The 14,456-nt window shown below is 44.5% G+C and overlaps 2 protein-coding genes across 2 annotated transcripts; both read left to right on the top strand.

The window, feature by feature from the left end:
* The first annotated feature begins 737 nt into the window (after positions 1-737).
* Positions 738-5,983, top strand: NMI (N-myc and STAT interactor). The gene is made up of 7 exons (XM_058028300.1): positions 738-863; positions 1,850-1,948; positions 2,425-2,599; positions 3,056-3,162; positions 3,275-3,470; positions 4,083-4,189; positions 5,765-5,983. The coding sequence occupies exons 2-7, from the start codon at positions 1,862-1,864 to the stop codon at positions 5,981-5,983; spliced, it is 891 nt and encodes a 296-aa protein (XP_057884283.1). The 5' UTR covers positions 738-863; positions 1,850-1,861.
* Positions 5,984-11,129: 5,146 nt separating this feature from the next.
* Positions 11,130-13,259, top strand: RBM43 (RNA binding motif protein 43). Its single transcript, XM_058028519.1, has 4 exons — positions 11,130-11,186; positions 11,299-11,485; positions 11,637-11,731; positions 12,361-13,259. The coding sequence occupies exons 1-4, from the start codon at positions 11,130-11,132 to the stop codon at positions 13,066-13,068; spliced, it is 1,047 nt and encodes a 348-aa protein (XP_057884502.1). The 3' UTR covers positions 13,069-13,259.
* Positions 13,260-14,456: the final 1,197 nt, after the last annotated feature.

Below are 14,456 nucleotides of genomic sequence, written 5' to 3'. Positions count from 1 at the left end.
CTGGAGGAACTGCTGAGAAAGCACAGAGCTAAACATTTATGGGTTTGAGGGGCTTAGATCTGTGTGGAAGAACATGGAGACAACTTGATTTATTATTTAGCTAAATAATAAATTCACCTGTGCATTTTAACAGTTGGATAATTAGCAAATAATAATGGCTTGCCAGTAATTCACAATTTCACAGATTTTTTTCCTGGCCAGCCATTAAAATAATTCAACAATTTGACCTAAGTGAATGATGTTTTAAATTTTTTTTTTGTTAAACTTTTTAATTTTTTGAAGATTGTTTTAGAGTTGTTTGGGGTGTCTCAGCTGTTGGCCAACAGAGGAGAAAACCAACGTGTTCCTCTTCTCTCTGCAGAGTATGGTACCCGCTGATCCACTTGGGACACCCCTGGAAGAGATTGAAAAACTCAAGGAAGAGCTGAGGATATGGAAGGCAAGTTCTGTAAAGCACACGGAGTCATGGAAATTTGCCAAAATACAAAAATTGGTGCATCCTTCTGAAATCAGATCAAACCCCCCACATTTATAACACCTTTAATTTGTTCTGCTCTTCCATGCTTTGTGCTTGTGTTGATGGCACTCTTGTGAGTTGAATATTTACCCAAAGTGTTAAAAATTAATAAGTGCAAAGGGCTTACTCAAGGTTTTGTTTGTTCCTCTAGAAATAAACCTTTAAAAAACTTAAAAATCTTCTTCCTTTTGCTCTCCAGATAAGACTTGAAAATGCTGGGAAGGTAAAAGCTGACCTGTTTTACTCCAAACTAGCAGCAGAGGCAGAGTGTGGCAGAGCAGAGAAGCAGCTGGCGGAGCTGAAGGAGCAGGAGAAGCAGAGGAAGGACAGAATCACCAGCTGTGAGGTGTGCAGGGGGCTGGGAGGGAGCTGGGGCTGGCAAAATGGGAGAACATTCCCAGTTTCACTGGCTTTGCCAGCGTGCAGCTGTGCTGGTCGGATGTTCCACGTGTTTTTTGCTGCACTTCAGTTTTTCACTAGCAGGCAAAGAGACTGCAATAAACTGAATCTGTTTTGGGGTGAAACCTGCCAAAAGCAGCCTTGCTCTTCCAAGGTTCTCCCCTGTGGATGAGTTTCAGGTCTGGGTGAAGGGGATGGAACCCAGTGGGGTGATTGCACTGCTTTGCCAGCTCCCTGCTCTGCACCCAAAGGATCAGCATTTCTTAGGTGCCACTGAGCTGGGCAAGAGCCAGGGCCTGTCTGAAGAGAGATTTTTCTTCTAGAACTGCTGGTTCCAGAACCCCATGGTTCATTCCCTCGATATTCCATGGGCAGGAACAGCAGAAGGTCCCACAGGCTGCCAAGGAGGTGCTTCCAGTGAGCTTTGGTGGATCACTGATGAGAAATTACAGCTTTAAGCCATTACAATATAATTCATAGCTTAAACACACTCAGGTTGTGGGGAGATTTTCGGAAAGCTGATTTTTGGTTCTTTAATCACAAAAGTTTGGATTTGTACCCAGGAAAGGTCATGATCACCATGTGGCTTTGGCCTTCAGCTGATGGGAAGTGCTCCAAGTGTCTGCAGTGGTTGGTGACTTCCCAGGAGCCACCTTGTGATGGTGGAAGAAGGTGACAACATCTGACAACATCTGCTCTGCTTCCTTCTCATCCTCTCACATTCCCTGTCCAGGAAATCCTGGATTTGCTCCCAGAGCTTTGTGTCCAAGCAGGATTCCTTGTTCTGGAGGAATTATGGAGCAGACAGGAGGAAGGAGGAGGACATGAGGAAGGAAGAGCAGCAGCATGGCAGAAACTGCCCAGATGTTGCTGAAATATATTTCTGTCTTTATTTAAGTGTTTAACTCTGCATTTCATCTTTTTGGCCTGTAGCAGGAACTCTTGATGCTAAAGCAAGAAAACACTGAGCTGAAAAAGGAGATGGAAAAGCTCAAAGAAGACCTGGAAGAACACAGTTCCCAGGATAATCCGGTAAAGGAGGGGAATATTTGCAAATTGGTCTTTTAGGAGGGCAGATTTTTATTTTCAGAGAATGGTTTGGGTTGGAAGGGACCTTAAATCCCATCCCATTCCAACCTCAGGGACACCTTCCCCTATCCCCAAGCCCCATCTAACCTGGCCTGGGACACTTGCAGGGATCCAGGGGCAGCTGCTGTGGGAAACCTGAGCCTCCCCACTGAATCTGTCCCTCTGAAAGGCTGCTGGGGCCACTTGTTCAGCATTTGAACCTCTACTAATTTCAATATGAAATAAACCTGAAAGTTTCTTATTTTTCCTGGCAAGCCAGTTTGAAGCAGGGAGAGGATATGGAAATAAATCCAAGAGGTACTGGAAGTGTGAGAGGAATGGAAGCAAGCAGACATTGATTCAGTGGAAGGCAGTGGAATCAAAAAATATTCATAGCATTGGTAATATTCAAGTTTTCTTTTTTTGTGTCAATTCTAAAGTTGGAGGTTAAAAAGAAGGTGGCAGAAATGCAATTGAAGTTCACTCACCTGGAAGAGATGAAGGATGATGGGGCAGATGAGGATATGGACACCCACTGTGTGTTTGGGGTGGCCACAAAAACCCCCTTCAGACTCAACCAGAACCAGGCACTGCTGACTTTTGAAGATGAGGAAGGTAGGATGTGTATTTTAATTATAAAATTAATGTCTCTGAAGTATTTCACCTGGTAGTGGTGGGGTTTTCCCCCAAGGATGTTTTGAATGGAACAGGAAAAAAATCTTAGAATATTTTATACAATAAGAGCATCTTTCATCAGCTTAAGTTCTACTAGTCCCACTCAAAATCTATTTTATATGTATAATTAATAATATATTTGCTATATTTATTGTATATTATTTTAGTAACATTGTTTGTTATTAATAAAGTCGTATAATATTTTGTTATTATATTATTTGGACTACATAAAACCGCAGAGATTTTATGGAAGTAGGCATGGATGCTTGGGATCTGGTTGCCTAATTATTATTTATTTCTGCTTTACTGGTGCAAAAGGAGATTTTTTAAGAGACTGGGGAATAATTTGGGGTTTATAATGATTAAATAAAGCTTTCCATATCTGATTTCCCTCAGTTGCCCAGAAGCTGACAAAGATGAGCAAGCACTGTGTGAACTTGGACAACAGAACAGCAAATGTGACAGTGAAGCCTTTTGAACTCGACATGGGATTCCAGTTTGAGGTAAACAGCTGAAATATGCAACTCTCAAAATCTGAGCTCTTTAAAAGCTTTAGGGTCTTTTTTTTTTTCAGTGTTTTCAGTCACAAAGTGCACAAAAATTTGATGTTTTTAGCTCCACGTCACTGTCTCTGGAAAGAAGATCAACGTTTCAGACATACCTGAGCTTCCCATTCCTGAAGAATGGATGAGAGACAAACTTGAGCTGCATTTCTACAAAACTGAGCAGGCAGAAGGAGGAGGAGAAATAGAAGAAGTGACCTACAACAGGGGGTCTGGGACAGGTGTCATCACATTCCTCAAGCCTGGAGGTAGAGTCTGGAATATTTTCTAATCCAAATCCAATATTTTCTTGTACAAATCCATCCTGGGTTCCATTCTGGGGTCACCACTGAGTGTTGCAAACTCTTCCCACAGGGAGCTTGATGGATCCCCCAGAGATGTGGGGAAATAAAGCAGTTTTTCATCACATCCTTTTGGAGCAAACACAACCTGCTCACAGTTCATGAGCTTTCTTTCACAACTTTTCCCAAAAAAAACCCTGATTTTTTCCCTCTGCCTTGCCAGGCACTCATTCTGCAAACAGCAAATCAGGAAGATGAGTTTGATTTTAGCTCTGCTGCAGGACAGTGCAGTTGGACAGGCATTCCTGTTGCCCAGCTGGATGGAATTCCATGATCAATTCCACATCCACTTGGAGCAGCTGCTTCAGATTTATTTCAGAGCTTTGTGGGCATTTCATGATTTTGCTTTTTGTTTTGGAAGTGCCAAATAAACTTTTTGCAGAATGCACATAAAGAATCTACAGGTGTGCCATCCTACATTAGTTGGATGAGCTTGGTCATTGAAATGTTTATAAAATAGTGGTTAAATTATATTAAATAATTAACTGTTTTTTTTTTTTTTTTTTAATTCTCTTACAGCAAGCTACAACTTTGTGGGATGTACTAAATACCCTTTCTGTGCAGAGGAAAGGTGGTTCATCATTTCTGTCTCACCACATTTTGATTTCCACTTGATGAAGTTTCAGGTAAAGGAATCTACTCCAGGCTGATAGAACAGAGAGGTGGGAAATAGGAGGAGGGGCAGAATTTTCACTCCTTTTGTGTGAACTTCACAACTTCACAGTGGGTGTGAAATGGGCTGTTGAGTTCATGTGAAGCTGCAATTTATTTTTAAAGGGTGTGCTTGTGTTTCCTTGATGGAATTACCTCAGCACTCCCCCATGGCTGTGCTGGGCTGTTCGGGAAGGAGCTAAAGCACAAAGCTCTGCCAGGATCCCAGAGTCCCAGCAAATGCAACATTTGCTCATCCATTCCTTGATTTTACTCCTCATTCAGCCCAGATTGTGAGAGCTGCCTCATGACACTCTGCTTCAGGAGGAGATGGTGATCAGGGCAGAATTGTGTCTCTAATTAGGGCTTTGTCATTAAGGCATGGCTGCAGGACACACAGCTGGTGTGGAGCATGTCCTGGCAGGGATTTTGTGGGGTGGTGCTGGCAGGAGCCATCGGGGCTCCCCAAACCCAGAGTGTGGCTGCATTAGGGAGTGCAGGACACACCAGTTAAAGTGTGGGCTTGGAATCATGGAACCACAGAATCTCCTGAGCTGGAAGGGACCCACAGCATCATGGATCCAGCTCCTGGTCCTGCACAGACACCCCAAAATCCCACCCTGGGCACCCCTGGGAGCGGTGTCCAAACCCTCCTGGAGCTGTTGGGAATGTGCCCATTCCCTGGGGAGCCTGGGCAGTGCCAGCACCCTCTGGGGAAGAGCCTTTCCCAAAATCCATCCTAAATCTGCCCTGGCCCAGCTCCAGCTGTTGTTCCTCTGCTCCCAGAGGGCAGAGATGGGAGCTGTCCCTCAGGAGCTCCAGACTGGGATGAGTTTCCCCTCCCTCTTCTCCAACAAACCAAGTGCCCTGAGCTGCTCCTCCAAGACCCTTCATGGCAGTGTGAATCCAGAGTTCCAGACCCTTCATGGCAGTGTGAGTCCAGAGTTCCAGACCCTTCATTGTAGTGTGAGTCCAGAGTTCCAGACCCTTCACTGTAGTGTGAGTCCAGAGTTCCAGACCCTTCATTGTAGTATAAATCCAGAGTTCCAGACCCTTCATTGTAGTATAAATCCAGAGTTCCAGACCCTTCACTGTAGTGTGAATCCAGAATTCCAGACCCTTCATGGCAGTGTGAGTCCAGAATTCCAGACCCTTCACTGTAGTGTGAGTCCAGAGTTCCAGACCCTTCATTGTAGTGTGAATCCAGACCCTTCACTGTAGTGTGAATCCAGAATTCCAGACCCTTCATGGCAGTGTGAGTCCAGAGTTCCAGACCCTTCATGGCAGTGTGAATCCAGGGTTCCAGACCCTTCATGGCAGTGTGAATCCAGGGTTCCAGACCCTTCACTATAGTGTGAGTCCAGAGTTCCAGGCCCTTCATGGCAGTGTGAGTCCAGAATTCTGCTCTTTCCAGAGAAATTCCCACTACCTAAAGTTTTCCCCTCATCAGAGATCCCAGCCACACCTGAGAGAAGAGTTCAATTCCCATCTCTCCCAGTTCCCTTGAGTGCACAGCTGCTGTATAATCCAGGTTTGTTTTTCCTCCCCAGCCACACTGCAGGGTTTCCAAGAAAACCATTCTGCTGAAAGGAGTCCCAGAGGTGGAAGAGGATGAAGAAAGTGTGCAGGACATGATTGAAATTCACTTCCAAAAGCCAAGCAATGGTGGGGGGGAGATAGAGAAAATCAAATACATCTCCAAAGGAGCAGCCTATGTTTGCTTTGAGGAGGATACTGAGAATGCCAGCTCAGGAACCACAGAGAACTGATGAAGTTTCAGGGATTTCTGTAGATATTGTGCTTTAATGCTCTGAGATTGATATTGTAGCAAAGGAATCCCTGCCTTCCTGCCTTGTCTCATGGCTCTGGCTTTGCACAGGGAGTCAGCAAAAGTCCCTGCCTGTGTTACACATGAAAGGCACAGACCAAGCCTTCAGCTGCCCCTGTGACAGCTCACATTTTCTGCAACTTTCCGTATTTTATACCTTGCAGATTTAAAAATACTCCAGAGTGGGATGAGTGGATTATTTCTTACGCTCTGGATGCAAAAGCCATATTTAATTTAATCCCAATCCAAGCCTCCTCCCAGTCCTGCTTTAAGTGCCAGAGTTTCAGAAGGTGGCTCTGACACAGCTCCTGTCCTGCTGAGGTTGCTGAGTGCCACCAGAACTCAAACACCTGAAAGAATCCTGTAATTTCATAAAAGCCACCTTATCAAATTAGTGATAGAATTAAAATAGAAAATGGGAAGAATAGAATTAAAATAGAAATTAAAATAGAGAGAATTAAATAGAAAAAAACCAAGAAATTTCACTTTAAAATGGCCTGGCATTTGCTGCCTTTAGCTGTTCGTAGTCTGCTTTATTGTTTGATTTTAATATTTATTTCTGCAATTCAATTTTCTTCATTTTTGTTCATGATTTTGGTAATTAAAAACGATTTCAGCCAAGGATTGAGCTGGTGCTGGACTTGGTTTTGTAACAGTGCTGCTGAACAGCCCTGAGGAATCTGGTGATCCCAGGCTGGAGAGAGTGATTTTCCAAAGAGGAATATTTCTCCTTTTCTGCTCTCATCCTTGGAAAACAAATCCTCCTCAGACTTTGCACTTTTGTCATCCTTGGGTGCTGAAATGGTTTGGCCCTAATAGTCTTGTCTCCAAACTAACATGAGCCTGACATTGGAAATAATTTATTTTTGGGGTATTTGACATCTTGATGTGCAGGGAAAGGGGAGGGAATACCTCAGGGATTATTATTGCAGACAGACTCTTAACTGGCAATGGATAAAAGTTGAATATGGAAAGTTAAAAGGCTGCAAACACCAGAGTTTATTTTGAATTTGCTGTTGAGTGAGATCCATGTGACTGTAGCACCTCTCACTGTTTAGGGCATGCAAAGGCAGGGATTGATTACCTGACCACTGGGAAATAATAATAATTACTTCAAACAAAGTAGTGCTGAGGAATTCACAGAAGTTGTGCACTTTTGCACTCTCAAAAACGTGGTAAGACCAGACACCTTAAAAAGAGAGAGGGAAAAACCTGAAAAAGGCAAAAAATGTCATGAATTTCAACTGTATCTCACTGATAAATATTGACAAGTAAATCATTAAAAAGGAAAAAGCTTAAAATTCTCATAAGGTGTGACTCATGAGGAGTAGTGAGAAGCTGCAGGTTTTAAAGCCCAGAAAACAAATCAGATTTTTACACTTTAAAGACAATGTCTGTAAATGTCTTGCCTTTGTCTCTGATGAATTATGGCTTGTGATGATTGCCCTGTTAAATTTTAAGGTGCTTTAAAGGCTGGAGATTGGTTTTAATGATGAACAATAAGAATAAAGTGTCAGTGATGTGTCTATAAATGTCAGTATCCCTTTTTCCTCCCTGCTGGGGTGCCTTTCTCTTGGGCTGGGTGGTTTTTATTCCCAGATGACACACAGGGACATTCCCAGCTGCAGTGTTCACCCCAGCATTGCTGTCCAGCCAAACACGAGGCTCTTGGGGCCAGGGGAGCTGTGCAAGCACAGCCTTTGGGGTGCCAGGGGGGTGTCCCTGGCCATGTGGGATAGGGGGAAGGAATTCCTGCCTGGGAGGGTGGGCAGGGCCTGGCACAGGGTGCCCCGAGCAGCTGCGGCTGCCCTGCATCCCTGCAACTGTTCGCTTTCCGTGCATGTCCCTGTCCATGCGTGTCCCTCTCCACTCCTGTCCTTCTCCACGTGTGTCCCTGTGTGTCCGTCCCTGTCCACACCTGTCCTTCTCCCTTGTGTCCCTCTCCATGTGTGTCCTTCTCCATGCATGTCCCTCTCCATGTGTGTCCCAGTCCACACGTGTCCCTCTCCACTCCTGTCCTTCTCCATTTGTGTCCCCGTGTGTCCTTCTCCCTTGTGTCCCTCTCCATGGGCATCCTTGTCCATGTATATGTCCCTGTGTGTCCCTCTCCATGTCTGTCCTTCTCCATGTATGTCCCTGTACCTCTCCATGCGTGTCCCTCTCCCTGTGTGTCCCTGTCCCTCTCCATGCATGCCCTTCTCCCTTGTTCCTCTCCATGTGTGTTCTTGTCCATGTATATGATTATAGAGTCCCTGTCCCTGCCTGTCCCTCTCCTTGTGTGTCCCCATATATGCCCCTATGTGTGTCCCTCTGTCCCTGTGTGTCCCTGTCCCTCTCTATGCATGCCCTTCTCCCTTGTTCCTTTCCACGTGTTCTTGTCCATGTATATTTTCAAGTCTCCGCATGTCCCTGTCCCTCCCCCTGTGTGTCCCTGCCCAAATCTCGGTTCCCGTTCCAGCCGGGCAGGGCGGGCCGGGCCGCGCTGTCCCCGCCGGGCTGGGGGCGGCCTCAGGGGCGGCCCCGCCGCTTCCCCGCCGCTTTCGCTTTCGTTTCCCCGCCGGGCCCGCTCGTTCCGCGCCCTTCCCTCCGGGATCCCTCGTCCCGGTGGGATCCTCGTCCCGTTGGGATCCCGTCCCGGTGGGATCCTCGTCCCGTCGGGATCCCGTCCCGTTGGAGCGGCCATGGCAAGTGCCGGGGGGAGCGGGGGCCGCACACCGTGAGGGGCAGGGCCGGGAGGGGCTGGGGGGAAAGCGCTGGAAAAGGAGCTGGGGACGGACTGGGAACAAAGCATGGAGGGACAGGAGCCAGGGAATGGCTCCCAGTGCCAGAGGGCAGGGATGGGTGGGACATTGGGAACTGGGAATTCCTGGCTGGGCTGGCATTCCCAGAGCAGCTGGGGCTGCCCCCGGATCCCTGGCAGTGCCCAAGGCCAGGCTGGACATGGGGGCTTAGAGCAACCTGGGACAGTGGAAGGTGTCTTTGCCCATGGCAGGGCTGGATTGGGATGAGCTTTAATGTCCCTCCCAACCCAAATCAGGCTGGGATTTGCCATGAAGCGCCAGCAGGACCCGTTGTCAGCAGAGCTGCTGCTCCATCCGTCCCCCCCCCCCCCCCCCATTCCTCCCTCCCTCCCTTCCTCCGCATTCCCGGCCCATTCCCGGCCCATTCCTTCCCCATTCGCGGCCCATTCCCGGCCCCTCCCGCATCGCCCATCCCTGCCTGGGAGCAGCTGCTCGGCACAGACGCGTCTGGGGAGTGATTCAGCACAATCCGTTTGTTCTTGGGTTGCTTTTTTTTCCCCTAACCCCACTAGCAGGCCCGAGTGTTGCTCCCAAACACCAGCTGGGAAGGTGTGAGGGCTGTCTGGCAGCCGAGCCGAGCTCCGGCTGTGCCAGGCGTGAGAAAATCCCCGTCTGCATTCCCTCCGTGCCGCCTCTCGCACGGGCCTCACCGCCTGCTTAATTGGCTGCTGTCATTAATTAAAAGCTCCTGGCGCTCGGAATTCCATGGAGCCTCTCGCTGGGCTTGCCCCCAGAGCCTCAGGACTGTGGGCAGGCATCGCTCCCTCAGCAGCACCTGCTGGAGCTTCGATCCTGTCCTAGGCAGCCCAGGCCAGGAAAAAAAACACCTTAAGAGAAGTTTAAAACTTAAGAGAAGTTTAAAACTTAAGAGAAGTTTAAATCTTAAGAGGAATTTAAAGAATTCAGATGCAGTGACTGGCCTCAAGTGCAGTTACTGACAGCTCGTTCCCACTAACCAAATTTATCTCCCTTTTTCCGAAAAGTCAGTGAAGTGTTAAATGTAGTCAGTGCTCCGCAATGTGCAGTGATATCGAATATCAGAATCACAGGAAACTACAGGAAAGGTGAGAAACTGAAATTTAGGGCTCATTTTTCCTGCTTTGAGAAGATGCTGAGAGGGTTTAAAAGGCTGAGATCCCGAATTTAACAAGGAATCTGCCCCTTCCACTCTGCCGGGAATCCTGCTGAGCATCACATGCAGTTACAATTTTTCTTTCTCTTCTGATGTTAAATATCAGAATCAGAGGAAACCACGTTACCAGTGGGACCTTCCAGCTGAGAAACTTAAATTTAATGCTCATTTTTCCTGTTTTGAGAAGAGGGTTTAAATGGCATTTAAAACCATTTTTAATGCAGGTGCCTGAGGCAGCCTGGCAGGCACTGAGATCTGATTGGGCAGGATTAATTAACCCCTAAATGCACATTGCAAAGGCTCCTAAAACAACTAAGAAACTGAAAAAAAATCAAAAAACAAAGAAAAAAAAGAGAGGCTGTAATTCATACCATTCACACCTAAAGCCTGAATTTTAGCTGTTTTGAAAATGAACTTGTTTTGCTACATGGAAGCAATAATATTTATTTATATAATATATTTTATGATATATATTATATATATTATATATATTATATATATTATATATATTATAATATAGAAATATATAAATATATAATATAATATAATATAATATAATATAATATAATATAATTTATAATATTATAATTATTAGTGTATATTATTATTATTAGTGTATATTATTATATATAACATGTAATATATATAAAATAATATAATTATAATAATAAAGTATAATATAATAAGATATATAAAATATATATATCATATATGATATAATATATATTATATAATATATGTGATATATTATAATATATATAAAATTCATATATGTAAATTATTATATATAATATATTTTATATATTAAGGATATTATTATATAGTGATATATACTAATGATAATTATATATATAATATATATTATTGTATATTATATCTCCTATATATTATATATAAAGCAAGAAATTATATTTAGAAATTATCTATTATATATTATTTTATATATATATTATATATTATATATTATATATTATATATATAATATTATATATTATATATTATATACGGTGTATTATATTTTATATATTATACACGGTATATTATATACAGTATATTATATATTATACACAATATATTATCTATTATATAATGTATTATTTAGCTATATTATTATATATGATATATATAATTTTTTCAGAGATTATGCATTCTTCATGGATACTTTCATGTATCGCTGCTTGAAAATACATCTTTCCAGACTTGAAATATGGGTGTGAACAGTGTGTATCAATTCAAAAAAACCCCAAAAAATAGCTGGGGGAGCGGGAGCCTCTCCAGGGTGGGAATCTGGGGGTCCCTCCTGACTTTGCCATCCCTGCCCAGGCTGCCAGAGGCACGAGGACAGTTGTCATCGCTGGTGTCCCAGCCGGCCTCCTGGAGGATGAGCTCCTGGCTGACATCCTCACCATCCACTTCCAGAGGTCCCGGAACAACGGCGGGGACGTGGAGCAGGTCACGTATCCCACACGGAAAGCTGGAGTTGCCTACGTGACCTTCGAGGATGCAGGAGGTATTAAATGGTGTATTTAATATTGAAGTACTGGTGTGCCCTGGAGAGTGGGCCCCAGAACGGTTTCAAATTGGGATTTCGTAGAACCTGGGGGCTGTTAGAATTTGAAATGCAGAGAAGTCTTAGAGCTCGGATCTGGGTTTGTTTTCAGTTGTGGAGCGTGTTCTGAAGAAGGATCAGCATCTCCTGCAGGACAAGAGGCTGCCCGGGCCCTTCCCCCTGACAGTGACCCGCTACTGCCACCAGGTGAGCTCCTCCCTGTCACTGTCACTGCTTTCATTGCAGGGATGCGACCCCAGTCGGGCTCAAAACAATTTATGGCTCAGGTAAACATCAGTCTCAGAGGCTGTGGGATTTATGGCCAATTATCGGCCATAAAAAATGGTCACAAGTTCTTTGTTACAGGGCAGTATAGAACTTCATAACCCAATGGACAGTTTCAAAAGTTTATTTTGCTTTTCTAACCTATCACCTTTACTTACTCCTGCTGCAATGAATATACTTTTATCCAGTGGGTTATTATTACATGTACACAATAGATGCTTCTATTACAACTTCTCAACTCTCAGCTTACTCTATACAAGTTCATTTCTACAATTTCTACATTATAAAGTCTTCACCATCTTATCAATAGTTTCTTACTTACCTAAGTTACTTAAGAAGTTTGCTACTTCTTACTTACAGCTATAGAAACATAAGTTTATGATGTTTCTGCTTAATGTCCGTGTGCTTTATTTTTACATTCTTCCAAGGCTGCAGATCAGACCCTCCTGTGTCTGTTGAAATTTCTGTCTTTCCATTTCCCGCACCTAATTAATCTAATTATGCTTCATGCTCATTAGCCACTCCTTAACTTCTCCCATTGACAATTCCAGGCCTTCCTCCGGGTCACCTCCACCCTCAGCATGGTTGTTTTCAGAGATCACTTGGTGTTAGAAGATTTGGTGGAAGAGATGAAGCAGCAGAGCCCAGCTTTGAGTTTTGGGCCTTTGCAGCGTGACGGGCACATTGCAGTGCAGGGGCCCTTCCCAGCACTCCGGGTGCTGAGGGATTTCCTCCTGCTGAAGGCAAAATCCCTCCCAGAGGAGGACAGAAGAGAGAGAAAACCCCACCAGAGGCCGAGGAGGAAGCTGCAGGAGCACAGAGGTGCTGCAGAGATGAGGAATTCCACCCGGAACGCGCAGAGGGAAAAACAAGTGCTGGTTCTGGACACGGATATCTATCACTACATGAAGCACTTCCATGCCAAGGCTCTGCAGAGAAATGATGCTGTCATTTCTGGTGTCACTGATGGTGACATCACCACGGTGACCATTGAGAGTGCTGCTGATGCACAGGGATTAAAAGCCAAGAAAATGATAGAAAATTACTCGGTGGAGCTGCAGAAGATTTTACGGAAGGAGAGGATCTGCTTCAAGGAGCCCACCAGGGCTGGGAGGCAGAGACTCAGACAGCTCTGTGAGAGGCTGAAACCACACTACCCCAGAGTGCTGATCATCCCTTATGACACCCACCTGGATGTTGTGGGCACCTCTGCAGACGTTCTTGGGTTCACAGAGGAGGTGAAGAGGCTCTCCAGGTAGGGGTCAGGGCTCCTGGGGTTTGGGTTCCTCACCCAGACTCTGCCCGTGGCCCTGTGGCACTGGGGTGTCACTCTGTCCCACTCACAGGCTGGAGAGTGACCAAGCCTGGCCCCTGCCAAACACCAAATTAAGGTCAGAACAATAAATCAGTGATTTTTGCATCTTTCATCAACTTGGGGACCACATTTCCTTTTGGTACCTCAGAGCATTCTCATCAAGGAGTACATCATGAAGAAAGAGATTTTTATTTTTTTTTTTAAGCTGGGTGTGCCATGCATGTAGGAAACACTGCAGGAGAGTTGTGTGTGAGGTTCTGTGAGGAGGTGAGCACAGCAGCCAGGAGTGGGGACCTTCTCTGGCCCTTGAGCTGCAGAGGGACCCCTGGCAGAGCAAAATGCACAAGGAATGGGCAGGTTGAGAAAGCCTTGCTGATTCTTCCCTGCAGGAAACAGGCCAGTTTGTTTTCATAGGAGCAATAATGAGGTTTTTCCCAGCTGTAAAGGCTTCTGCAGCATCTCTTGACAGCTCATTACTTAGACATGAAAGTGTGTCCAGAGATTTGATGGGGAAATGTGGGGGCATTCAGACTTTGGAATCAGATTCCAAAGATTTATGCAAACCTGTTTCTGTATCCATTACAAGGGCACAAATGGGGGGGTTTTATAAACCAATTTAGAAAATAGCTTTTATTTTGTGATATCTGTGTGCTTAGAATAATTTCTCAAAACATCCAGAGCAGCTTTTCTGTCTGGTGTGCAGGCAAAGTTTTAGGGGTTTATGCCATTAAAGAAAAGTGTTATCCAAAACATTGTGTCTGTGTTATTTTAACCAAATCCCAGATTTTTGGTTGGAAGCTCAAGCCTGAAGCCCAAGAACTGCTTGAGTCATTTTCTTGTCATGGCTGATTCTCCAGTGCAGTGGAGCCAGTGAGAGGTGTTAAAGCACCTTTGTGTACTAAAAATGTATTAAAAGTGTATTGAAATTGTGTTAAAAATGAGTGTCAAAGCAGCAAGCTGATGAGCTTAAGTGCTTTGCTGAATTGGGAGAGGGGAGCAATATTTAAAGATATTTAATAATAACAATAACAACATTAACAAATCAACAACAACAACAATAGTAATAATAGTAAAAATACTAGTAATAATAGTAATAGTAATAATAATAATGATAATAATGGTGATGATGATGATAATATTAGTAATAACAACAACAACAACAACAATAATTCATCTTTTCCAAGTTCCCCCAGTCCAGAAAACAATGGATATTCAGCTAAAACCCCTCCAGTTGGTCACTGCCATGAATATTCCAGCAAATCCAACCAAACAAACCCTGTGTTGGGGCTGCTCAGGGGTTTGCCAGCTCTCTTTCTCACAGTTATTTTTATG

The sequence above is a fragment of the Melospiza georgiana genome, chromosome 7, assembly GCF_028018845.1.
Source record: "Melospiza georgiana isolate bMelGeo1 chromosome 7, bMelGeo1.pri, whole genome shotgun sequence".
Taxonomy (NCBI): Eukaryota; Metazoa; Chordata; class Aves; order Passeriformes; family Passerellidae; genus Melospiza; species Melospiza georgiana.
Note: the sequence above shows the minus strand (reverse complement) of the source record. Positions and strands in the feature narration are given on the sequence as shown.